The sequence below is a fragment of the Ursus arctos genome, unplaced genomic scaffold (genome assembly GCF_023065955.2).
Source record: "Ursus arctos isolate Adak ecotype North America unplaced genomic scaffold, UrsArc2.0 scaffold_34, whole genome shotgun sequence".
Classification (NCBI taxonomy): Eukaryota; Metazoa; Chordata; class Mammalia; order Carnivora; family Ursidae; genus Ursus; species Ursus arctos.
The window spans coordinates 29,841,199-29,867,710 of record NW_026623030.1 but is presented as its reverse complement, the minus strand read 5'-3'; the positions used below and the strand labels follow the sequence as shown (position 1 = coordinate 29,867,710).

Below are 26,512 nucleotides of genomic sequence, written 5' to 3'. Positions count from 1 at the left end.
ATAGTTATGAGCGACACACAGCGACTTGGAAAATGGTTGACACGCACAGGAGAAGTCTGAAAGCGGGCGGCCGCGGGGGCAGATGACAAGGACAAAGAAGGCGCGTCTGCCTGTTTGCAGGGACGCTGGAGCCGTGTGCGAGAGCCGTGCGCAGGGCTGGGCGCCGGTGCTGACGGAGGCTCCTCCCCAGGGGCTGGTGCTCGCCCCCCACCGCCCTGCCCCAGGGGAGGGAGGCTCCCGAGAGCGGGGTGTCGTCCACCATGGTGTCCCCAGAGCTAGGATGTGCTGGGTATACAGTTGGTGCTGAATAAACGTCTGCTGACTGAGTCCCAGGGCGGGAGGTCACCTACGTGCATTTCTCCACATTTTTGTCTTGAGACCCCATCCCGCTCACTTCCCACAAGCAAAAAACTTTAGGACCACAGTTTATCTAAAGGACATTGAGAGTTTATTTCATAAAAAATCACAACATATTTTCACTACTTAGTGGCATTCGTCATTTTTCCTGTGCTGTGAACTACTCTAAACACACGATTCTTTCCAATTTCTTATCTTTGGCCCAATTACATGTAGATGATAACGCGCTGCAGAAGCCCAATCTATAGCCTATAGATCAAGGGCGCTGCTTTCCTTCATTAGAAACGGTTTGTTCGTGACTCCGCTTGGTGCAGGAGCCGCGAGAGCAAATACGCGGAGTTTGAAACAAAGAATTTCACCTAAAGGAAAGACGGTTCCTTACGATTTGCTTCACCAGAAACGAAGAGACAAAAACCCACGTGTAGATGTCAGGAATACAGTGTTCCCACTTCCAGGTGCTCGCGGGCACGGCGAGGATCCAACACCCAGTTACAAGCCATCTGGTTTCTGGAATCGCGAGGAGAAGCCTGGGCAGGGGCTGGGAACACTCGGCCTTTTCACTATGCGCGGGGTCTCAGCAGCGCTCCAGGCCCCCGCCCGTCCCCGGGGGCCACAGAGAGGCAACTGCGCCGTCACCCCGTGCTGGGTCACCCCGTGCTGGGTCGGCTGCTGCACCCGGGGCTTCGCGGGGACAAAGATGTGCCGTGATCGACACGCGGCTCTCGGTCCAACCCCTCCCCGCGCGGGACGTGCCTGCGGGTGACTACGGCACCATCGTGATCGGGGTGGCACCTGAGAAGGAGGGAGAAGGCACGCAGAACTACACAGGAAAGGCCCCCGAGACCCGGCAGGCATGTGGGGCGGGCAAGGCTTGGTGCCACCACGGTCACAGTTTACAGATTTTCCAGTATCAGCTACAGGTCTGAATGTCTGACCCACGCGGCTCACACACACTGTCACCGCTGACACCCGGTCTGAGCTTTCCCAGCCTCCTTCCCCATATTCCATGGCACTGGGGGTCACATCTAAGGTCACAGGCCCTGGTGTCCCAAGGGCCCTGACCACATACGCAGCGGTAACGGTCACTCCATTTCCTGGGGGCCCAGCCCCAGTCCACAAACCAACAGCGACCAGAAGACACAGCCACCATCAGGCCACCCTGCCCAGGGCGTGGCACAAGCGGCCATGTGGGCAGCAGTGGCCTCTGTGGCCTCTGCGGCCACACGGAACACACTTGCTACCCACCACCGGCATCTGCCCGTGAGAAACACAGGTGTCTGTACGTGACCAACAGAAAGCTCGGGGGAAGTGAGGCCGTGGGAAACCCAGCTGCAGGGCAGCTACCAGCTGTGGGGCCACGGGAGGGCTCAGGTGTGCGCAACGGGGTCCAAGGCAAGGCGGACAGTGAATGTGGAGAGAGCACTCATGAGGGGGGCTGGGAGCTCTCCCTGCAGCGGCCCCACCTGGCTCTTCCCCCAGAAGAGGCATTCGCCTGCGACTGGGCCTGTGGTCAGCGCCCCCCAGCCCAAAGCCCCTGCACAGCCAGAAGGCGAGGTGGCCCACGGGGCACCAGCCTGCACAGGGCCCCTCTTCTCAGAGCTTGCTGGGGCTGATTCAGCAGGTCGAGGACATTCTTCACGCTCCTCACACATCCATCTGCCTCCGCCTGACCCTCTGCGGGTGCCTGGGGGTCTTCACTTTCCCTGCAGGACCCAAGTCCCCATCACGGTGCCCAGGTTAACTGGCCCTCCTCGTGCCGCAGCCCCAGGGTCCTGTATGCGCACAGTGGGTGCCCCAGGGGACAGTCACTTGGCCACGGGAGGACGAGAACCGGGAGGGCCGCCCACCACTGTGCGTCAGGCTTCGGGCCCAGCAGTGGGCTCTGTCACACGGGGAGGGCCAGAGGTGAGACAGCCTGTCATGGGGGCCAGGACCCCCATGTCCAAACAGCAACGAGGAGAGGGTCCCATGGTGAAGGCAGAGTGTTTCTTGTGTTTAGTTTGCGGGGTGTGCTCTGAGCAGCAAGATGGCCAGTCAACAGCCTCCCTGCTCACACGGTGGACAGGTCCACTCGGTGGGCAGAATGGCTGCTCTTGTCCCAGGGGCTGAGCTTGGTGGACACTGTGCCTGGCCGGGTCCCATTCATCTGCAAATCACAAAGGAGTGAGCTGTGAAGACTCGGTCCCGAGGTGGGAAACCAGATCGCAGGGAGTGCAGAAGCGCTGGGCCACAAAGCTGCATGAGGCTCCACCCCGTCAGGGCCCCACTGCTCCCCAAGGCCGAGAACCCTGGACTCCAGGGGCGCACTGCTCTCCGCCCTCTGCACTTCCTCGCTCACCACTTCCAGGAGCTGGTGTGTGCACGCGTTCACTTGTGCTCCCCTCTGTCTGTCCGTGCACTCACACAGCACACCCCACTGCTGCCCTAGGCTCTGGGGTCACAGTAGTGAACAGTGCCAACCAGATCCTTGTTCCCATGATGTACCCGCCAGTGGGAGGCAGAAGACAGCCACACACGCATCGATAACCAGAACACGCAGATGGTGGCCGCGGCACAACACGGCACCGGGGGGCGCCGTTACTCCACACTGCCCAGGAAGTTCTTCCTGAGGACGGAGCCCCGAGCCAGGCCCGGCTCAGGTAGGAGGCAGTGGCACCATGAGAACACATGTCATCTGCCCCAGGCACCCGGGGGCCCTGACTGCATCTGCACTTCCCACAGAAGGAAGGTAAACCAAGCCCGGCGTGGAGATGACAGGCTTGTCGGGATCCCTGAACACCACGACCCCAGCGCTCGGGTGTCTGTGGAGGGAAGAGACCCGTGCAGCAGATAAGCTCCCTGGAGGTCGGGCTGTCCCTGCCGACTTCCAGCAGCACGCCCAGTGTCTGCCTCCTGGTCAACGGATCCTCCCGTCCTCTTAAGTCAACACGGAAGTACTGACCCTGGGAAATGGGCAGGAGATCATGTGATACCACGGGGACAGAGGAGCCTGCTGTGGGCACAAGGTCACCCCAGAGCGCATGCAGCCTGCAGGCCATGCCAGGTATGAAGGCTGAGCAGCAACCACTGGCACCCAAGCCTCAGCACCACAATCCCGGCAGGGCAGCCGCATGCACGCCGCGGCCCTGCCAAGGTCAGGCTCAGGGAAGGAAGGAGAGGTGTGCTGGAGGCTCCGGGTTTAGGAGGCCCAGGAAGGCATAGGCCTGCTGCACCCAGCAGAGCTGGAAGCCCCTCTGGCTTTCCAGGTGACGAGGACAGAAGAGCCCCCGGGTCTGAGGGTAAGGGTGCAGGCACGCAGGACAGGATCCAAGCAAGAGGCGGGAGGCAGACAAGACACTGGTAGCACTCACGATGTCGGAGCTGAAAGGCTTCACGTTCGTGTTGCGGGCGGAGCTACTCGTCAGGGTCCAGACCTTGGTTTTATGTTTGAAGGCAGCCCTCACCTTTGAAGGCAGAACAGAGGGCTGGTTAGAAGCAATTTCAGTGGCGGAAACAGCAACAATAGAAGGTCATTCTCCTAGGACCCTAGGTTTTGCGCTGAAATAAAGTCCCAGAATACCAACTGCAGGGTATGGGCAGGACTTGGAAGCATCGCATCCAGACTCAACTGCCTCACTGAGCAGGTGCAGACTGTCCCCACCACCGTACCAGGGCCTGCGGAGGGAGAGAGGGGTCCGGTATGGCCCCTGCTGGCCTCATACCACTTCTGGACAGGGCACCGGACACGCTCAACAGGGAATGGTGGAGGGAGCAGAGTGTGACCGGCAGCAGAAACAACGGAGAAGAAAGTGAACGAATGCGAACACGGGGTGGGCCATGCATGGCTCAAGGCCACGTCCCCTTCCCACCTCGTGGACATAGTTTTGGGCCCTGCTGGGCCGCTCGCTGGCTTGGCCGTCATGTAATCCCTCCAGCACTGGTCATCACCCTCCTCAGAGGACTCACCCTGCCCCACTCACCCCCCTCCCCCGACATCCCTTCCCTCCTGCCTGATCGCTATCTCTGCACAAACAGACCCTCTGCAGAAATGGCACATTTGGGGTGGTACCTCTCCTCCTGTTCCCACTCATTGCTCCAGAGTACCTCCCCATGACCAAGCCTGGTGGGGTCTCAAACATCAAGCCCACAATGTAAGGGTAAGTGTGGGTCTTGAGAAACAGGGTCTGGAGTAGCCTCCACCCTCCCCATGGCCAAGTGCACAGCAGGTCAATGCCCAGACTGTACTTGAGAACGAGCCCACTGCAGCTGCCCCAATGCCCGTGGAGGGCATGTGACACAGTCCCCCCTAAACCCTGCAGTCAGGAGATGTCCTTCTCATACCCCAGACAGCCTCATGCCTTTGGGGAAGACTGCAGGAAGGACGTCTACATCTTACTCTCCCTAACGTGCCGGACAGCAAGCAAGCAGGTCTAGAAGCTGCAGTTTGGCTGCCCCCACTGCTCCATCGCCCCTGTCCTCCATGGAGCCAGCAGGGCCTGTGTGATGCCAGGAAGGGGATGCCTCGATGTCACTCAGCAACCAGGGTGCAAAGGAAGGGCTGACGGAAAGCAGCCCCACTGCACACAGCTTGTCGCCACCACCAAAGCCTATTCAGGATTGCGTCCCCGGACACCAGCCCGAGGAGGCAAGACCGTTCCTGCACCGTGTGCCCTTTCAGAAATGAAAAATCGTCTTCACGTTTTTAGAAAGTAGAGTAGACGTACCTCTGAATTCAGGAGACAATGGAAAAGGAAGATGAAAAACCCCTGGGGAGGAAGGGGAGAACACAGGATTAGGCCCTCGCATCTTGTCACAGCACTTCCCGAGGCTTCCTCCCAAGGCCACGTGGGTGCTGGGAGTGGCACTGGTGTGGTTCCCTGCTGGGGAGCCTGCTAGTGAGCCGTGTGACAATCCTATGGTCTGGAGCCCCTGAGAATGGAGGGGCGTCCTGGATCCCACCATGAAGTCTAGCCTAGAGGCTGGCACCACTGGGACCACTATGCTGTTTGGTCAAAGGTACAAAGACAGGTGAACTCCCAGACAGGACAGGCCCAGCAATGAGTAAAATGCTGAGTACGGACAAAGGTGAGGACATCAGACAATCAACTAAACTGAGCCTTGGCGTCCTCAGCTCAGACAACATGATGATAACAATGAAATGGGCACAAGAATGAGGATGTCCCCAAACTCTGACGATGGCTACTGTGTGTCCGGCACTAGGGCAACACCTCCCGTGAGTTATCTCACTTAGTGCTGAAGCAGCCCCAGAAGTGGGTCCTGATATTGTTCCCGTTTTATGGAGGAGGGACTGGAATGCAGAGAGGATAAGCGAGGTGCCCCAGGACCCAGGGTGCATAAGGGCTGCAGCCAGGACAACTGATCACATTTTTCTGTAAACGATCAGAGGCAAACAATGTGTGCCCCTTATTACAAATTAGAAGCCCCACACACTTCCCGAAGATGCAGCTCTGGTCAGGAGACCCAGACCGCAACAAGGACTGGACAGGTGGGCCGTGCTCACACTCACCAGGACTCAGCCTTAGGCTCAGCTGTGCGGGCTGTGGGTGGTGGCAGGCACTCACTTCCACCCTTCCGTTGGCGGGGGGGGGGGGGTCTAGGGATACAGGTTCTGAGCACCCCAGGTCTCTGGTTTCCAGGCTGTTGGCCCTTCCCTGCCCCTCCCTGCAGGGGACACATGTGAACCCAGACCTGAGTACACATCATCGCCATCTCTCTGCGCTTGGCTCCCCTTCTGGAGCTGCACACATGCGACTGTCTCCCCTTGAGGCCTAGCTGTGCCTCCCACCAGTACTGCCAGCACGATGAGCAGCCCCGCTGCGAACAGGGGATGGTCCGGCAGACCCTGTGTGCAGAGACCGTGGTGTGTGCTCCATCGCACCTCCGTCCTCGGCCCTCGGGCATGCCCGTGCTATGGGCTCGCAGGGTGTGTGGCAAGCACGGAGAGGAGGGTCTCCCTCCTGCCCCGGTGGCAACCTGCTCCACACTCATCCACTCATTAGCTGACAGCCCAGCTGGCAGTCCCACAGGCACTCACCTGTAAGGAGTTGAGAATGGCAAATATATACTGGAAGACCAAGGCCTGGCTGTTGAGAGCAAGCACGCCAAAGACCCACGAAGTTCCCAGGATGGGCAGCAGCACGGCCACGGCTTTTGCTGTCAACCTGAAAGAGAAATGGAGATGGCCACTCAGGGGGGCAGGCAGGCAAGGGGGGTAGTCTAGGGCACTGGCCTCTCGACGTGAGGCCTCTGAAAGGGAGCAGACACAGCCCTCCTGGGGGCCAGACCTGAGCTCCATCCTGCAGGTAACCTCGGGTTAGGAGTGGACGCTCAGGAGCCGAGACGGGGTCCCTGCCAAGCCAGCAGCTCTGTCTCTGCCCCCCTGCACCTGGCGCTGGGCGCCCTCCACGGGTCACCCTGATCCAGCTGGCAGCAGTGCTGATCGAGGGCGCCCCCAGGTGCCCACAAGGACAGCAGAGCCAAGGCTCCAGCGGGGTGGACACCGCAGGGCAGGAGGCATGCTCAGAATCAGCCTCACGGGCTCCTTGTCAGAACGTGGCTTCCACGGAACGTGGTCCCTGCTGCTTCTGCAAGCCCAGAGCAGTGCTGGCACCCAGTCAGCCCCCAGGGAACACCAGCTGAACGAATGACGCAATGCCCACATGGTCGTCTGACTCCTGGCCGTTTCTGAGAGACCTCGCATCTACCCTGGCTTCTGAAACAGCTCAGCCTGGCACGTGGGGGGTTCTGCACCTGGGCTTCAGAGGAGAGCCTGCAGACAGATGGGAGCTGTGCTTATCACTGGGCGCACATCTGCCTCCCTCACTCGACCACGAGTTCCCAATGGCCGGGCCGGGGCTTCCTCGCTGCAACCCCACAGCGCAGCCCTGCCCCAGGGCCCAGCGGCTCGTAGGAAGTGACCGCTGAATGAAGGAAGGAATGAGCGAGTGAGTGACGGACAGACCGACGAGCGTGCACAGGGGCCCCGCAACATCCAGCATCTCTGGGAAGAGGTGCAAGACGGCCAACTGAGCTTCCTGGTGGGAGGCCCAGGGTCCCGGCCCCGGCAGCTCCTGGCCACAAACCCTGAAACCAGGGAAGGCTCCCACAGGTCAGCTGCCGGGGCACGGCAGCCCCGCAACTTCCTCAAGTCAATACACTCCAACGCCTGAATCTGGGAAACCAACTATCACGGACTGCGTAGTCTCACCTCTACATCTCGGAAACCCACATGTGAAAAGATCAGTCTCAAGAAATGGGTCTCAAATTGTGCCATTTTTTCTTAAAAATTGAAGCATCGAAACAAGATCTTGGGGGAGACATGTGCAGCTGGAGCTCTCTGAGGCCTCTTGTTAATGGGGCCAGACTGGCGGGGTCCCCTTGTCACACACAGAAGGAGCAGCTCCCTGCCCTGGGGGAGGCCCCGGGCAGGTGGACACAGCACCCACACACACCCTTGTCCTGCTGCTCTCCAGGCCAGCCCTGCGTGGGGCTCAGTCCACGTGAGCCCCCTCCTCCCACGGCTCGTGGGTGCGTCCTCGTGGTCCACAGCCTCACCCCTGCCCCCGGGAGCCTAAACCTCCCTTGTGAAAACGGAATGTTCTCTGCTCCTCTCTGGGAGTCTGGAATCCCCCAGCAAACAGACGAAGGAGGGCGTGGAAGCCCCTCCAGGCTCCTGAGGAAGCACGTCGTCCTGTGAGTCACTGAGTGAGGAGCTGCTCCGCACAGAGGAAACCCCCAGATTGAAACCAAGGGCCGGGGAGGAGGAAGGAGCCACAGTCGCTGTCCAAGGATGCTGCAGTTGCCGTCCCCCTGCCTGGTCTGCAGCCCGGGGGCACACGCCACACAGAGGACCCCAGAAGACAGTGAGGGGTCCCACGGAGCCAGGCTCGGCCACGTGGAGGAGAGAAGCCCCTGCACGGGTCACACAGCAGAGCCCCCTTTCTGTCCAGAGACGCCGTCTGAGCTCTCCTGGGAGGAGCGTGACCCTAGGCCTCGGGTACAGGACACGGGAGGCCTCAGCGGTCTGGCCAGCAGCCAAGGCTCTGCAGAGATGCGGAAATGTGCTCCCCGTGCCTGGTCCCTGACCCCGGGCCAGCCTCCACTCGGGGAGCAGAGATGCAGTGGTGGAGGGAGGGAGGCTGCTTCCTGGGGCCCGTGATGGGGGACGACAGGGCACACGCGGTGGGGTGAGCTCACGGCTGCTCTGGGCAGTGAGAGCCGTGGTCCTGGTGGGGCCAGGATCAGACAGCAGAGCCAGGCCTTCTGCTGGAAACGAGGGCTGGGGACACTGGCTGGCCCTGAGCTGGGCTGCAGGGAGGGAGGGTCCCCCTTGGCCAGGCCACCGCGGGGCAGAGACAGGCCAGCCTCACAGGGCAGCACTGCCCTCTCCCACCAGGGAAAAAAAACGGATGTGCTCCCTGACCCAAGACCCCTTCCTGCCCCAAGGTGCTGCCCTCGAAGGTGTCTGCAGGCTGAGCAAACCCACGAGGGCCAGAGCTGCTTTCAGTCCAATTCACGGTGTTGGGAATTCATTACAGAATAATTGTCTTATCGATTTGCTGCTGACATATTTACTGCTTTTGCTCTCAGATCGGAAAAGATAAAGTGCAGCTAAAGTAACTTACAGAACCTTAGGTGTCTACTGTTCCTGTCCTAAATGCTCATAACAGCCCCCAAGTTCCCTGTCGGGAGTCACCTCCCCTACTCCCTGGCCCTGTGGTTTGGGGGTGCTGAGTGCATCCCAGAGCCAGGATGGACCATGGGACTCAGGCCCGGGTGAACTGGTCACTTCCATTCTGCTGTGACTGGTTCTGGGGTGGACATGGGACCCGATCGGAGCCCCGGCCTCCAAGCTCAGGACCTCTGTCTGAACAGGTGGGAGGGAGGGTCTTCCCGTGTCACCAGGAGGCAGGTCCATCTGAGCATGAAGCCGACAGGGGACACAGGGATGCAGGATGCAGAAGGAGCTGGGTCCCCCGGATTAAGCAATTCGAGACTCCCTCCTGGGCTCTGAGGATACCTGTGTGGATCAATCCCCCTTTCCTTCAGGCTGTTTGTGTTGGATCTTCTGTCACTGGCAGTCAGTGGAGCCCTCACTGGTATGGGGTCAGGACCCCTCGAGGGCAGGAGGCGTGGGGAATCCTGCCTGCGTGAGGACCAGCCCTGCAGCACCTCGGGAAGTTCTACCCTGAGGAGCTTCACCTGCATGACAGCCCTTTACAGACAGGAGAGCAAGGCACGGAGGGGGCCAGTGGCCAGGGCTGAGGCAGGACCAAATCCAGAACCTTCCTCCTTCGGTCTCGCAAGTGGCCTCTCACCGCAGGGCTGAGCAGCCCCCAGATGGCACCTAGTAGGCCCCTGCTTTCCGAATGGGGCAGCAAGGCTTAAAGGGCTGGTCCTGGTCAGAGGAGGTGACTAACAGCCAAGCGAGGACTCGAGCCCAGGGCTCCCCAGTGACCCCCCGCCCCACTACCCCTGAGCAGCTCTGTGCAGGCAGGACCACCATGGATGGCCCAGAGTCTAACTTACTTGAAGGCGCTGGGGTCCCCATGTATCTTGTAGTTGTCCGCGCTGATCTGCGAAATGACCCTGGTCACAGCGATGAGGATACCCACATTGACCTGCACAAGGGCAGCAACGGGCACAAGGTGAGGGCCGCAGCCGCACCTGCAGAGCTCCCCGACCCCCAGGCAGCCCCGCCCCCCGCCGGGCTGAGTGAGCAGGTGGCGTCTGCAAACACCTGACCCACGGAGGGCCCTGAGCAGTTCGCTCCCCTTGCCACATGCAGCGGCACCCTCTGGGAGCACAGCTGTGCCCGCAGGAAAGGTCTGGCCCCCAGGAGCACGGCAAGGCCAGGCCTGGGGTTCAAACCTCATTTCAGCACTGCTCACTCTGAGCCCCCGTGCCACACGCTCGTGCCCTTGTTTCCCCGTCTGATGAGAAACAGTCCTGACACCCACAGTGTGAATAGGTCGTTGCAAGGATGAAAAATCATATCCATAAAGCCCCCTGCGCACCACCCGGCTCTCAGTCCCCAGCCCCACCCAGGCCTGCGGCTCTGTCATCCACGGAGGCCACAGCGCAGGGGACTGCATCTGCCCAGTGCTGCTCCCCGTGGGGTCAGGGGGGCTGGGAGACGGGGCTGAGGGGGTCTCTGCAGAGGCTCCGGCACAACTGCCCCTCCTGCAGGCAGCTCCCCGGCGCCCTGACTGAGCCCGGCAGCAAGGGGAGGCGGCGAGGGGAAGTGAGAGCCCAGATTTCCTTCTGCTGCCGCTGGATTCAGGGCTGTGCTGTGGCCGGGACCCTCTCTTCCCTCTGGAAACCTCGGAAGTCAATGACAAAGTCGCCGAGGAGTCCAGCGCCAGGCAAAATCCTATGTGCACTTTCAGGCCTGACCACAGGCAAGGACAAGGCTCTCCCTGGCAGACATCCCAGGAGAAGTGGCCTTCCCCACCCCAGCCTGGTGCCCAGCAGAACCAGCCGGCACCGCGGGGCAGCAGGCGGGGCTTTGGGCCTCCCACCCTGGCAGTCAGTCCGACGCGCAGGTCTGCGTGCCCAGCCCACTGACGTGCACCTGAGGCCTCCTCGCGGGGGCCCCAGCCTGAGGCCTTCCTGAGGCACCACTGCTGACTCCACCTTCCCTGCAGCCTTGCAGACCCTTCCCCACAAACTCAGTGCTATTCACCTCCCCCCAACCCCGGCCCCATCCTCCACGACTCTGTGCAGGCCCGGATGGAGCACCCAGGACGGGGCGGGGGTGGCACCCTCCGCACGCAGCCCCAGCCTGTACAGCCCAATCCACCAGTAAAGTGCCCTGTGCAACCCGGTTCCCTGGCTTCACCGACCCCTCAACCCCGGCAGCTCGGACCCTGGCTTCGGACCCACGTCACCTACGTCCTCTCCCACTTGCACAAGGAGGATCCTGACAGAGGTCCCCCAGCCCAAGGAAGAGGAACAAGTCAACAGCGTGAATGTTCACCAGCAGCGGTGCCCTCCTCCCCTCCCGCACCAATCACATTAAAACCGCGAGAAAACCCCACTCAGCCACGCGGAGAAAGGGTGGGCAGGGCAAGGGCACCAGAGGTGCGGAACTGCTTCAGGGGTGGGGACTGTGTTCCAGACAACAGCTGCTAACACAAGTCCAAGTACAGCTCAGCTCTGAGAGATGTGGGCAGGCACATCCGGCAGCGCACCTGCTGCTCCCTGTACCCACCCACCAGTGACCCAGAGCGCAGGGCCACCAGGAGGCCCCATTCTACCACAAGACTTGGCTGTTTTCTTGAATAAATGCTTTTTGGCTTTATGCTTTTGGGTAAAGTCTAGAGCTCTGATGATGATTCCTGCAGGACTTCCCATGCATTTCGAGGGGAGGTTCACCCTGGTCCCATCTGCCGCCCTGCAGGCCTGGCCTCTTCCCCTCTGCGATTTGCATCCTGGGTTCCTCGTGCCCCGGGCAAAGCTGAGACCTCGTCTGGAACGACACAAGGCTAGAGACCACGTGACCATCCACAGCAGGTGGCAGGTCTGGGGGCGGCCATGGCCCACCCACTCTGCGGGGGGACCACAGACCCACGCCGCTCTTCTCACGCTAATAAAGCCAGAGTCCAGTAGACTTTGTGTGGGAAAGGCCCTGGACATTTACATTCACCTCTATCAGCATAAAGCCCCAAGGATACATGAGTAATTAGGATCGGGGTGTCTGCTGGGGGCGGTGGAGACAGGGAGCTGAGAAACAGCCGAGCAGACGGCTCATATGTGTTAAGGTTTTCTTTCAAATTCTTAAGCATATGTGTTAAAATTCCAGAATCACGTCACCCCTCGTTTCCTGGCACCCAGGTGACCCAGGGCCTCACCTCAGCCACCGAGGGACTAGGCCATGAGACTAACCCCCGGGGGAGAAGCAGGGGTACACAGACGGTGCCTGACAGGCCTGCCGGCCCTCTGTCACCTCCAGGCCTCTGCCAGGGAGCGTGGCAACCAGGGCGCAGCCGCTGGCATTTCCGGCGGCTCCCATTCAGCATCTCGTGCTGTCTCTGCGAAGATTTCTCTGGGCTGTGTTCCTGCCGTCTCTCTCTCCCCTCTGGCGAGCACTCTCGCCCCTTGGCAGGACAGTCCCACCTGCCTGCATGGCAGGAGAGGAGGCCCAGCGGACCTCCAACCCTGCGACCGGCTCCTGCAGGGGGAGGCCGAGCTGTGAGCCAGAAAACCCTAGTGTTTCGGGAAGATCTGAAACACATGTGGGCCTGCCCCCTCACCCCGGCCACTCTGCCTGGCTGGTGCCTGGCTGCCTGTGGGGGAAGCCCGGGGCGGGGGAGGCCCGTGGTGGAGAGGCCTGAGCGCCACGAACTCTGGGTGTTTCACCAGCCTGGCATCCCCACGTGACATCGGCCAGCAGGCTACTTCTGACAGAAGCCGGAGGAATAATTCACGGGCAGCATTTCCGCAGAAAAGAAGACGGGGAAGGAGCTGCACTCGAGGTCATGTGACCCCCGGAGGAGGGAAGGGCTGGACAGGGCTCTGGGGTTTGCACCCCGTCCTGCTCCCTGACCTCGTGAGAAGCCATCGGGATGTGTGCCACAACTCACAGGGAAAGCATTACATGGAAATACACGGGAGACGCTGTGGTGTGCAGCCACAGCTGCTACTCTGTCCCCGTGGACGTGTGTGTCTGGCCTCTGTGACCAGCACTATAACCCTGTCACATCTGGGCTTCTGTGCAGAGAGCCACCCTGGCTTCTCCTCAGAAATTCTTTCTTCTGGGAACTGGAGGACCGTGCCCTATGGGGCCTGCACAGAACAAGCCCCTGGGGGACTCTGGTGCCCATGGGGACCCCATGAGGGGCGTCCAGAACCGACAGCTTCTACAACACCTGCCGGTCCCGCGGGCCGTGCACACTGGGCCCACCTGCAGCCATCCAAGGAACGGTAGCCATTTCCCTTCCTGATCGGGGAGAACACTGTGTGGTGACGAGGCGAGCTGTTGCTCACTTCTGCCCTTTCCTCCCCAGCTCGAGGCCTCGGGCCTCAGTGACCCTTCACTGTCCCCCAGTCCTGCTCCAGCAGGACCCACCACACCAGAACACACAGAAACCACCCATCCCAACCCAAACAGGCACCTCTCTAAAACGTGTTCAAAACTGGCCAGCACACGTGGGTGCTTTCAGCTGCACAGACTGTTGGAGCCTATATCCCCAGATGGGAGCTTCTCCCTAGGGAGCCACCGTTCTGCGGCCCCAAGCACGACCTCACGCAAGCCAGCGCCGAGAGAGCTCTGCGCATTGGGCACGGGCATGCTCCGTCCACGCGTGTTATTCTGAAACCCGCTGTCTTTGTTTGGAAATGAGGTGGCAGTCTGAGCAAATGGGGATAACCCCAGACACACAACCAGGGGTCCCCGGAGGGGATAAGAGGCAAGCCCCCCAGTGCAGAGCCAGCATGAGGCTCGACAAGTCAGCAGGACCCCACGCTGCTGCCCCCAGCCCCCAAGTCCACTCAGCTGCTGTAGCAGGAAACCCAGCAGAGCCGTGGCCGTGTGCCCACGGAACTGTTAAGGAAGTGGGCAGAGGGCCACACTGGGCCACAGTTAGTGGACCCCTGCACCTAGCTACGAAACCATGGAACCCCTTCCAGCCCATGCCCCCCGCCTTGGTCCTAGCACTCTGCCATGTCCCCTGGGAGCGCTGTAGCCCTCAAGCTGGCTCCCAAATGGAATCACCTGGGACACTGGAAAGGCCCGTGTCCAATAACCAAAACCTCCAGAGATGTGGCTCGGTGGGAACCAGTAATTGCACGATGTGACGTGTTTGAGGACTGCTGGCCTTCAGGGTTGATGCTGACACCCAGAGCTGGGGCTGGGCGGGCCAGGAGCTAATGCCCCCTGAACGATGGGAACTGGGGCTCCAGTGAGCCTGGAGGACACGGGGTCCCTGGGTCCCTGAGCTGGACCCCACGCTGTGCTGGCTGCTGGAGAAGGATCGAGGCAGGGCAGCCTCTGGTCCCCAAAGTCCCGTTAAATCTCAGATCACCCGGAAAGCTCTGGGACAGGGGCCGCTCTTGCCCTGGTCTCTGGATCTAGAGGGCGAAGGTCACCACAGACAGAGAACAAGGTGCGTGGTGCTCACGCATCCAGTTACTTCCCTTCTGCACTCTGGTCAGTAATGTTCCCTTCAAACCCCATCCCGATGTCCCCGCTCTGAGCCCGGGAATTTGTTTGTCCAGTGGTCTGGAGTCTGTTCGGAGCCTGTTTCTGCCTCTGTGTGGAGCACGTGAATGGTCTTCCCGGACCCCAGACAGCGGGTGGGAGCTCAGGATCTCTGATCGAAGCCCTGCGATCCCCCAAAAGGCCAGGTGGTAGTGGCTGCAGCCGAGCCTCGCACAGCTCCGGGAACAGGGGACAGCCCTGGATTTGCAGCTCGGTCACACAGCACCCCGCTACCTCCTGCAGCTGAAAGCACTTCGCTGGACAACGCCGGCCCTGTCAGAGCCCCTTGCTCGTGCAGCGGAGGGGCGCTCTGACCCACGACCCCGTGCCCTCCCCAACCTCCCGGCCCTTCCTGGACAGGTGTGTGATCCGCCCTGCTTGGTGCCTGGCCCGGTCACGCTCCTTGGAAGCTCCCGCCCCCCGGAGAAGCTCTTCTGTCCATGGCCCATCCCCAGACGGTGGCTCAGCCTCCCCGGGCAGTGGCCGGGCCGCAGGAGCCCAAGGTCACCGCCACAGGGCCCTGAGCTGCTCCCTCCCACCCTTTCCGCCCGCCCCACTGTCTGGCCCAGAACAGGGGTGGGTGGTGATGTTACTGGTTATTCTGGTCTCACCACAGACCCAGCCAGGAACGGCCAGGCTGCCACACGGTCCCAGACATCTGATGCTTGCCCTGAACTCAAAGTTAAATACAACAACAATGAAGCTGTGGGCCCCACGGGATGTTTCTGTGGGCGGACTCATCGCCCTTTCTACAAGCCGTGAGGTAAACACGAGCCTCCCTTCTCTCCTCGCACCCCACACCCAGCACCAGGATGGTCTTCTCACCTCCCTTTTCTCCCAGACTCCCCAAAATGGCCCTCAAACCTGCCCTCTCTTCTTCCCGGGGCCCCAGCCTGAGGCAGGGTCTTCATCCCTACATGCTGGGGTCTCAGCAACATCCTCCCCCTGGCTCTCCCTGCCCGTGCCCCCAGCCCTCACCCACCAATTCAGTATGTGTCCCCCCGACACCCTACTCATTCCCCCGGGGAAAGGCCATCCTAGGCACGTGCACAGAGGACTCTGGGGAGACGGCAACCGGAATGGCCTCCGGCACCTCTGTTCCTACAGCTTCTCCTGTGCAGAGGGGCCTGGGGGCTGGTGGGCGGGGTGGGGTGGGGGGCACCCTGGGAGGACCAGAGCCTGCTGCCTGCAGGACTAAACGCTCCCAGCAGCACCTGCCACTCCTCCTGAACACAGAAGGACTGGGGGGATGGGGACAGGACGCGCACATGTGGGTCAGCTGTGCCCCTCCACCCACAGAGGTATCCGGGCAGCGCAGAGGCCGGGGCTGTGGACAAGGCTGTGGCCAGAAGCTGCGGCCAGCATGTGCCTATGGAGGATGGAGCAGCCCTGGCCGCCCACAGTCCTGCACAAAGGAGCCTAAGGGTGAATACCTGGCCTCAGTCCCCTCCCACCCTCTCATCTCCCGCCAGCACTTCCATAGGCCAAACCACCCCCAAACCCAGAGAGCAGGAGCGCAGTCCAGGTCCGTCCAGACCAGTCCCTGGGGCACAGTCAGGGCCGCAGGGATAGCCTATTGGGAGGGGCAATGGGCTGATGTCCACACAGCCCCCATCCCCCTGTTACCCAGCCCTCCCACCAGGGCCCCCCCGGGCTCCCAAAGCTCAGAGCTCAGACCACAGCCTGGCCCTCTAGAGGCTCAGGCACCGCAGCCATGGAGGACCTAGAGGCTCTGAGGGCTGTACAAAGGAAGGAAGTCACCCCCATTGCCTGTGTGTCCCCGAGGACGCCCCAGAACACATGTCACCCGGCAGGAGACAGCCGGAGACCGGGAGCCAAGTCAATGCCGCGGAACAACAGGGCTGCTGTGTGGGGCTGGCACCACCCGCTGTCCCTCTCATCTCAGACAATGGAGACGCCACAATGGAGGCCCAAACTCTGATCCTCTGGAAAGCCTGCGCCGAGAAGGCCCTGCCCCACCAACGTGTGGCACGAGCGCTGTGTGCACAGAATTTTAACAAGGAAGGAATTAACAAGTCCTCAAGCATCTTCCCTCACATTCACTTCTAATTAACCCCCAGGGCCCATGGCCTCGGTTGGTGCCAACGAACTCGGAACAAGTCAGGTGGGCTTTCAGAGAAGCAGCCGAGGAAAGAAGCAAGGACAAGAGAAAGAAAGGTGTGGAATTTATGAGACCCCTGCCCCATGCAGGGTGGAGCAGTCCAAGTCCCTGCTGACCGCCCTCAGCGGTGACCTGTCCTCAGATGGCAGGCAGGTTTAATGATGAGGGGTGATGAATGAGGACACTGAAGGGACAGGCATCTGGAAGGCATCCCTTCCCTTTCCTGTTAGCACTGCTGCCCCCAGCCAAGGTGGGACTCCACAGCCTTCAAAGGCAGCAGCTGAGAGGCAGTACCATGGCATGCGTGACTGCCCGGGGTGCACCGAGGGCACGTCCTGCGGTCCCAGCAGAAGGGGTGCACGTGGAGAGCAGGCTGAGGGTCCCAGCACGGGAGGGTGCTCACAGAGTGCATCGGGGGTCCTGGCCCAGACGGTGTGTGGAGCGTCTGTTCTGGGGTCCCACCTGGGGTCCTGGAGATTACATACCGTGGATTTGCACAGGGTGGGAAGGAAGGGTGTGGGGAGGCCCTTCTGTGGGCCACCGCTTTGCGATATCAGTGTGTGGCACCTCTGCAGAGAGATGTCCAGATGGGATGGCAGAGACAGCCTGTCCTGACCAGGCCTCGTGCCAGATACATGCCCTGGTACTGACCAGGATGCACAAGCAGTGGCATCCCTTTCCCCACAGCTCCCCACAGCCTCCTGGGGAACCCCCAGCTCTGGCCCCTGAGCACCCAGGTGATGCTGGCCTGGCTCATCATCCGCCTCCATCTGCAGTGACCCACAGCAGCCAATAAGAGCCTCTGTGGGACTTTGCGGGGACAGCTGGGAACAGTTTCCCTCCTTGCTCTGCACTGCACACCCAGAGGACAGGTGGTGTCCCCGCCAGGAAGAGAGTGCCTGAGATGCTACCAGCCCAGAGGCAACGGGCCATGGGGCAGGCAGGACACGCCTGCTGATATCACTGAGCGCCTGGTCCGCTACACTTCCCAGGACTGAGCCTTTCCTTCCTACAGAGCATTGATTGAATAACTCATTGATTGATTGATTTTTCATTATGTTCATTTAGCCAACATATATACTACCTACAGAGGATTTAATTTGGTTTGTGTCCCAGCAGAAGACGGGGAGGGGAGGAGCGAGGGGGGAGGGGGAGAGCCAAACTAATGCCACTGCCCGCCCCCGCCCCAGGTCCCCCAGGCCAGGACTGGGTCCTCTGCCGCCAGCCCCTTGGGCTGCCCCTCTGCGGAACAGAAGTACCATCTCTCCAGCAGCTACTCCCTGGCAGCGGGCACCCTTCACGGAAACACACTTTCCCGTCTTAGGGGAAAGACGGTCCTACACTGAGCCTCTCTTACTAACACTGACTTCATGGGAAAGCACCCGCGAGGACACTCGGGAGCACTCCTCTGAGGAGCACCAGGGGCTTGGCCAACAGGGCCTGGCCCGCACGACCCCGGCGCCACACCCGGAGTCCCCCGAGTCGGGACGAAGTGGGACCCCAGGCCCAGACGGACGGGGGCGCACAGCTGCCGGGCCGAGGGGCCCCAGGGAGGCACCCACACCGGAGGGGCTCCCTGGGACCGCCCAGAGCCCCTGCCACATGTGCGCCATGCCTCCTCTGCGAACCATACCCCAATGTTCTCGTAACTTCCTCCGGGACCTGGAATCCACGTGCTCCAGCCCCAGGGTTATTGCTGTGACCCAGGCCTGGCCAATCAGAGCTCTCCCCTCCTCCAGCCCCAGTGAGGGCTGGCCAATCAGAGCGCTCCCCTCCTCCAGCCGCAGTGACGGCTGGCCAATCAGAGCGCTCCCCTCCTCTAGCGCGGCGAGGCACCGATGATGGGCAATGTTCCAAGCCAGGCCCGTCAGAAATGATGAAACTTAACCCAGGGCTTTCTTGGGAGATGTAGGAGGAACAATAGCTAGAACAGCAAAGTCTGTTTTTAGAATTTTGTGATTCCAGAGCTCTTTACGGCGTCAGGGCCACCTGCCTGAGGACAGAGCCTACCCCTACCCCGTCTGACTGCCTGAGGACGGCGCCCCCTCTCCACCTGACCTCCGAGAACGGAGCCCCCCCCATCTGACCGCCTGAGGACGTCCCCTTCCCCCCGCCTGAGGACGGAGCTCCCTGGCCAGAAGTGGGAGCCCCCACCCCATGTGGCAGCCTCGCTTGAGCGCTGGTTGAGGCAGAGCAGCCCGCAGGCCTGCCTGCAAGCTCATAGGCCCCTCCGGTCGCATTCCCTGTCCCCCGTGATCTCGGGACTCTGCTGGTGACTCCCCAGACGTGCAGGACCGTCCCTGCTGCAGCTGAGGAGGCAGGGCACGAGCGAGACCCGGGACGGAAAGCCCCCACCAGCACACTCTGTCCCTCGCAGGCTGCGTGTACCTGTGGCTCCCCAAGCGCCATCTGGGGACTGGAGCCCTGGGTCACACGTGGGGGGTGTGTGTGCTGCAACAGGCTGTGGAGGACAGGAGGACAGGGTCGCAGGGCCCACAAGGCCCAGCCCCTCTACACCCAAAGGTGGGGACTTACCACAATGATGGACAGCGCAGGGGCCACGAAGGCCCAGACAGCACCGCTCGAGATGGACAGCCAGCAGCTGTGAATGGAAGCAGAGCGTTAGGTCCACACCACTGTCCCTCCGCCCAGGGGCACGGGGCACCTCCACCCAGAACAGCTGCCAAGACAGTATCTTTTCCCACTATGGGCCCACCCAAACAGAGTGTTGCTGTCTCTGCAACCTACCCACGATGATTTCGTGCCTCTCAATCTCCGGGTGAACGTTCCAGGTGGCTCTCTGCCCCCTTCCCCCACTTCCTCCCGACAACTCCAGGACCAGGACACACGAAATGCCCGAGGCAGGGGACAGCATCTGTGAGATGCTCGTTGGGGGCTGCTCTGAGGAGACGGCATTTCCGGGGAACACACAGCACGACTGAGTGGCCCCCCTGCAAGGTGCACGGCCAACCCCGGCTCCCAAAGAGGGGTGACCGCACACAGGAAGCGGTGCTTCCCCCCATTTTCCTGCAGAATCCTAAGTTGAGGGGGGTCTTCTGGTCCTGTCCTCTTGGAAAATTGGGAGCCCCCTGAACCTCTGCTGGGGGGGACGCCCAGGGCACAGCTGAGGCTGTGTCTTGCTCTCTCTGGCCTCCTTATGGGGGGGGCAGCCCCTCACAGACAGACCGTGCCCCCAGAAGAACCCGGGGGGGGGGGGCCCTCACAGCGGCCTTTTCCCTCCAGCCAAACCCAAGGACGCATCCTTTCACTTACTTCACACTTGTTCCATAACTGTCCGTGGCAAACGATACTGAAATGATACAGATCAGGAGAGGAAAACCTGTGGAGAACGAGAGCAGGAGATCATGGCTGCTTGCTTCGCAACCCCGCATTCCTCAAGTCATTCATTCCCCTAGCCTAGCTCGCTGGTGTGTGAACAGCGAGCGGGAGGTGCTGAGGCGCGGAGCAGCCGGCCTCCAGAAGCCTGTCTAGACCGAGGCTAACTCACGCTCACGCTCACACGCGCACACACGCATGGAACTCTTACAAATCCAAGCCTGTTTCTGAAAACGACCCACTCTGGCTGCCGGACAGCAGCACGTCCTCGGGGCCTCTGCCCAACCTGCTCGACCTGCACAGAGCACAGCAGCCTCTCCCCTGCTCCCGTCCCATGAAGGGGCCCCCCCTGGAAGGGACAGCACAGGATCCACCCACCCACTGGCTGGCTCCTTGAAGGCGCCTGGGAGAAAGGGCTCCTGACGAGGAGGCTGCGTTCTGCTTGTCCCCAGAGCGGAAGCTGGGGTGGTGACCACGCATGAGTACCCCCCAGCCTGCGCTGAGCCTGCGGCCCCAGAGGAAGGAGAGGGAAGCCTGCTCCGGGCTCTGCCTGGGCACCTCACAGCGGCGGCTCCGGGCCTTTCTGGCTTCAGTCTTAGTCTTGAACAGGAGTTTCCTGGAGAGCTGTCCTATCTCTGATCCGCTGCTTTGATGTCTAGATAGTTCAAATACATTCCAGAACGTCCGGGCCTCCACAGAGGAGACCCACCGGGCTCCGGGGAGAGGCGGCCAGGCCGGGGCCCTCACTGTGGCCCTCTATCTCATGAGTGTCCCGCAGGTGAGCACGACCTAAGAGAAGGCAGACGTCTCCCTGGGGCTGCACACTGCAGGCTCCTGCCTGGACGGACCCAGAGCCACAGGAGACGAGCCGGCTCCCTGCAACCTGACTCCAGCCCAGCTGCCCATTCCCTGGGACCTCTGTGTCCACAAGTGTCACAGGGTGTCCTCCCTGCTTGGCTCATCTGGTGTGGGAAGATCACGTGGCACCTGAGATGGTGAGAGGCCAGGGGGGCATCAAGCGCCAGGCACCATGAGCCACCCAGTGCCCCCACGGCACCACCAGGGTCCCCAGCTTCACTGAGGAAGTGCAGGCTGAGGGCCATCCTTCCTCTCAGCCCACAGAACAGCAGGCAGGCACCTGGGCCCCAGGCTGGCGGGTTGTGGAAGGCGTGGCAAGGACCGGAGGTGCCTCTGGAGATGCGTTTCAAACTCAGTGGTCAAGGCCTTCGCTGTGAGCTGAAGCCTACACCCTCCTCCCCCGGTCCTACCCGTGGGCGGTTGGCATCTCTCTGCTGCCTGAAGTAAAACGGAGTCAAAGGTTCTTTTTCTGCATTCACAACTCCTTTGATCCCAAACGCAATGCTGGGGGCTCCCTCGCAATTTATTCCTGTGTCCCCCTCCGTCCAGCAGGGGCCACCCCACGGGGCAGTGACGGCATCTGTCTGAGCAGAGGGCGGGCCCACTGTCTGCGGTCTCTGAGGCAAGCGGCAGGAGCCCAGCAAGTGGCTGTGTACGTACTTTTTAAAAAAGATTTATTTATTTGAGAGAGAGAGAGCGTACACGCGTGCCTGGGGTGGAGGGAGGGGCAGAGGGAGAGAGCCTGACGCGGGGCTCGATCCTAGAACCCTGAGATCACAACCTGAGCTAAAACCAAGAGTCAGATGCTTAGCAGACTGAGCCTCCCAGGCGCCCCAATGTGTGTGTTCCTAAGAAGAAATGTTTCAGAGGTGGGAGGATGAGGATGCAGGGAACAGCCAGGAGGAAAAGCCTGGGCCGTGGGGCCACAGGACACTTGGGTTTGTCCCCAGGGCCACCCCAGACCTGCTGTGTGGCCTCGAGGAAGTGCTGGCCCTCTCTGAGCCTCCACAGTCTCGCTGTGGAAATGGAGGGAAGAGCACCCTGCCCCCCATCTGCTGTGAGGACCCCTGTGCTGTGGCCGCGGGTGTGACTGACGAAGCGCTCCACGTGTCAGGTCAGTCCCTATAATCGTTAACCACCTCCAGTCCCTCTTGCACTGTGGCCGTCACCTGAAACTCGAGTCTCAGGAGCCGTGTAGGCACACGACCTCCTTCCGCAGACAGTTCAGGGTCCGTCCGCCCCAGTGCGTGGACACATACGTCGTGGAGTTGAAGATGTGCTCTCTTTGGAATGCGGCGCTGCTTCCCCGGCCTGGGGCGGGGCCGTGGGAGCCACCAGCCAGGACAGAGCAAAGAGCCCAGGGAGCGGATAACAGGAAACCGGACACAGGGGCGGAGGCCTCACAGAGGAGGGCAGAGAGGAGGCCAGAGACAAGTGGCCTGCCTGCTGTGTGAGGCCCCCGTGCCATCTGCCGCAGGCTTCCAGATGCCTCTCTGTGCATGGGGGAGACCGTTGGGGCCACTAGGCTCGTTCGGGGCCACAGGTTATGGACAGAAGTGACGTGTGCCTCTACAGGCCGAGTATTTAATTTCCAGTGTGAGGTCCTTCCACATCCTCTCCTTTCTCCCAGCAACCAGCAACAGTCCAGGCAGCGACCCCTCTGCCACTGTGGGACCACCACAAGCACAGCCCTGCCCACTGCCACGGCCACTGGGGATGTAGAAATGGGAAGTAAAGGTGTGCGGCTTTACAGCAAGGAGAGCTGGGTGCTGCCTGTTACCACGGCGCTGCCCCGCGGCCCTGACCAGCGCCCCCCCCCCGCCCACGGCTCGGCACTGCACCGGGTCCCTGGAGCTCTGAGCTGCCCAGGGAAAGGTGGCCACCGTGAGCCATGATTGAGTGTGCGCCCCAGATGAGTGGGGAGCCACAGGAGACGAGCCGGCTCCCTGCAACCTGACTCCAGCCCAACTGCCCACTCCCTGGGACCTCCGTGTCCACAAGTGTCACTCTTTCTCCCCAAAGAAAGTTGTAACAGGAAAAGAAAGCGGTTATATTGCTTTCACTTCTGAGCTGCTCATCGGAGACGGACATCTGTGGCGGGGATGTGCAAACTCTCAAACTTTCCCCACAGTCTCCTGTCCTGCTCCCACAGGGATGCTTCGGACACAGAGATCACCGTTCACTCCCCTTACAAATCTGACCTAGGGCCTGACATCTAACAAAACCTCAAGGTATGTGCTTGAATTGATGCCTCCAACCCCCAACTCAGCTTCAAAACAGTCCCGAGGGTTTCAGGGCCGGGGCGGGCTCTGAGGGACGAGGCCTCTGTGCGAGGGGTGCTCTCTGCAGCGCGGTCTCCCCGTGCCCTGGGTCAGCCTCCAGCTCCATCTTCATTAGCCACTGAAGGCTGACAGGGCCCAGCTGTGAGCAGACTGTAATGAGGCCCAGAGCTAACTCCACCGGGTCGGAATGAGAGAGCGAGTTCGCCAGCCCTGAGGACATGCCCCTCGGGAAAGCTGACGTGCGGATGGCTGCAGGCTGCCGGCCCGGCTCAGGGCTCCCTCTGCAGAGAGCAGCATCCGGCTGCACGCTCACACGTCCGCAGGCACTACGCTGGTGTGAGAAACCATAGTTCCAGACAATGCTGTCAAACAGGATTGTAAACTCGGGGTTCCCAGATCACCTCACTTTTCATAAGATCTCTAGGATTTATATAAAATCTCCAAATTTTTAAATACTGGTAAAAATAATTCATTTTTTATCTCCAATACTGCAGACCAAATAAGAGCCCAGCGTGGGCACAGCTCCAGGGGTGTGCACAGGCCAGGTGTGAGACATCCTGGCCCCCACAGGCAGCTCCCTGCGTGGCGCCAGCAGAGGGGATGTGGCTGCGGAAGCCAGGAGGGGGCAGAACATACCTTCACTGCACCCCGAACACATTACATCAAGCAGCTCAAAGCACAAAATAAACATGTTTATCTGCTCCCTGCACAACGAGGGCTGTGAAAATTAAACCCATTTGAGGAAACCCAGGAACAAGCAGCAGGTCGCTAATGCCAGACAAACGCTTTCTCACAAATGCAAACATGGCAGGTGTCCACGACATGGCCCCGTCCACCCACTCTGACAGAAGCAGGACTCCTCGGGATGGAGCAGGCAAGAAGGAAGTTCATGGACTCAAGTTAGTGGGGAGGGGGCTTCTGGAATGAAGCCATGAGCCGCTCCACAGACCCACCCCTCAGTGAGACAACCCTAACTCATGAAAATAAGCCTAAAAAAACCCCCAACCATTGAAAGTCTCTGTACGTTTTCCTAAGGCTATACAAATTAGGAAAGAGTTATTCAAGAAAACCTACTCAAGTCTTGGTAAGAACAGAGGGTCCATGACACTTAACTCGAGCCATGACTTGCTCTACCCCAAGGAGACAGGCCTCCCCCACTGGGCCCCTCAGAGCTACACTATCTCGCGGGGGTGGGCTGCCTGCTCTTCTCCTTGCAGAAACTCTATCCCAGGTAAGAGCTCCCTTCCTCCATCCAGCCGCAACCGATAGGGTTCATGACCTGTCCCTGCTGAGAACATGGGGACCCCGACTGCCCTTCCCTAAGGGCACTCAGGGCAGAAGCTCTACGTTGCAAGAGGCGAGCTAGCATCAGAGGCTGCCCACCCCGCCCAGGGCCATGCTCTAACGCTGGGGTGCTGTCCAAGAGAAATGAACCGTAGTCCCTGCCCTGGCTCCAGAGCAGTGCCTCAGAGACTCTTCCCAGCTATGGGGAAAATAGACCATTAGCTCAGACAACTCCAAAGCACTCTCCGTGGGAACTGATTTGTTTTGCAATAGAGCATGGGGAAGTTCAAGCCTAAGAGCATCTGGCTTCTTGGAGGTATGTCATATGAAGGTGAAATCACATCCAACCTACCCCCACCTGCCCCATGCCATCCCATGTACCCCATCCTATCCACCCTGCCCTCACTTGCCCCATCCCTTCCCCACCTGCCCCATCCCACCCCCACCTGTCCCATCCCTTCCCCACCTGCCCCATCCCTTCCCCACCTGCCCTATCCTCTCCCCACCTGCCCCATCCCCTCCCCACCTGCCCTATCCCTCCCCCACCTGCCCTATCCCTTCCCCACCTGCCCATCCCCTCCCCACCTGCCCATCCCCTCCCCACGTGTCCATCCCATCCCCACCTGCCCCATCCCATCCCCATGTACCCCATCCTATCCCCCCTATCCTCACCTGCCCGATCTCATCCCCACCTGCCCCATCCCTACCCTCACCTACCCCATCCCACCCCCACCTGCCCTATCCCACCCCCACCCACCCCATCCCCTCCCCACCTACCCCATCCTATCCCATAGTAGTAGCGGTGCTTGCTGTCCTCTGAGCCAAAGACCTTGATCACCATGCTGTAGAGATGCAACCCTTCCACCAGCATCCACGCAAAGGCGCTCAGGAAGAAGTAGTGCAGGAGCATGGCCATCACCCGGCAGGGTACCTGAGATCAGAGACATAGAAGGGACATCTCTCTGGGTGCGAGCAGTGGGCGGTTCCTGCAGGCCCAGCATCTCCGGTCACGTGCCCTCATTTCCCAGGGGAGGGGAGGGAGTGGGGAAGGGCCCTGGCTCCCTTTCTAGTCCCCGTGGTTTGGGTGGGGCGCGTGACTCTGGCACAGTGATTGGCTCAGGAGAGCACGGGAATCAGGCCCAGCCAATCAGTGTAAAGGGTCGGGTCCTCTGCAGCAGGACTGGCTTGGGCTGGGCACATGAACAGGCTGGCCCAATGGGGTGGGCTATGGGGAATGGGCGGAGCCGCCAGGGAGCCCTCCTGTGAGCCTGGGGCTTTGCAGACACGTGGGCCCCGCAGCTGTGAGCAGGTCCCTAAGCCAGACTCGCGACCCGTCTGGCTGCCCCGTCTGGCCGCCCCGTGCCTGTGTCCACATGGGGCTGGGAAGGGGGCGGAATGATGGAACAGAGGAAAAATAATACGTTTAAATACCACCTTCAAAAATTAAACTAATAAAAAGGAGGGAAAATAAAAGAATTAAAGACAGAAGCCCAGGGACGGCGTGATTTCTGTCGGGCACCCTAAGCTCTGCCGTTACTGACCCCCAAGATACCAGCTCATTCTCAGGACAGCATCGAGTCCCCCGGCACCTGGTTTCCCAGGTGCGGCTGGAGCTCCCTAATCAGCCCCACGTGCGCGTTGGAGGCAGGTGTCATGTGCACAGCGCTCGTCCCTGCGGCCCTGCGGCCCCTTCCCGGGGGAGCCACCCGCCCACCAGCCGCTACAAGACTGGCCCCCAGGGTCACTCTCCGTCTGCCGTGGGGATCCTCCCACGGGCGCATCCCTCCAGCAGGACAGTTTGACGCCCTGTCCCAGGGCTTCAGACACGTGAGACCCCAGGGTCCCCGCCAGGGTGATGGGAGCCACTGCAGACCTGCTTCCCCTCCCGCGGCCTTCACGTGAAGGGGCCTCGTCTCTGGCGGGGTCGTGGGGAGCTCTACAGGCATCATCCCCATCACCCAAGGGCCTGATCGAAATTTGGAATTCCAGGCCCCACACAGAGCCACAAACCCAAACCTGTGTTCTAAGAAAACCCGGAGGGCTGACGCATCCGGAGAAGGAGGCTGGCCCATG

The 26,512-nt window shown here is 60.8% G+C and overlaps 1 protein-coding gene across 4 annotated transcripts in view; it reads right to left on the bottom strand.

The window, feature by feature from the left end:
• Positions 1-425: 425 nt before the first annotated feature.
• Positions 426-26,512, bottom strand: part of ADGRD1 (adhesion G protein-coupled receptor D1) — a 140,975-nt gene continuing 114,888 nt past the window's right edge. For all 4 annotated transcript variants that reach the window (XM_057305803.1, XM_057305802.1, XM_026514669.4 and 1 more), the window contains 8 exons: positions 25,217-25,370; positions 19,953-20,019; positions 19,215-19,281; positions 9,886-9,977; positions 6,392-6,518; positions 5,061-5,102; positions 3,708-3,800; positions 426-2,503 (listed from right to left, as the gene is read on the bottom strand). In XM_057305803.1, the coding sequence (XP_057161786.1) occupies positions 2,408-2,503; positions 3,708-3,800; positions 5,061-5,102; positions 6,392-6,518; positions 9,886-9,977; positions 19,215-19,281; positions 19,953-20,019; positions 25,217-25,370 (738 nt within the window). In that variant the 3' untranslated portion in view covers positions 426-2,407. The remainder of the gene's footprint in view (positions 2,504-3,707; positions 3,801-5,060; positions 5,103-6,391; positions 6,519-9,885; positions 9,978-19,214; positions 19,282-19,952; positions 20,020-25,216; positions 25,371-26,512) is intronic.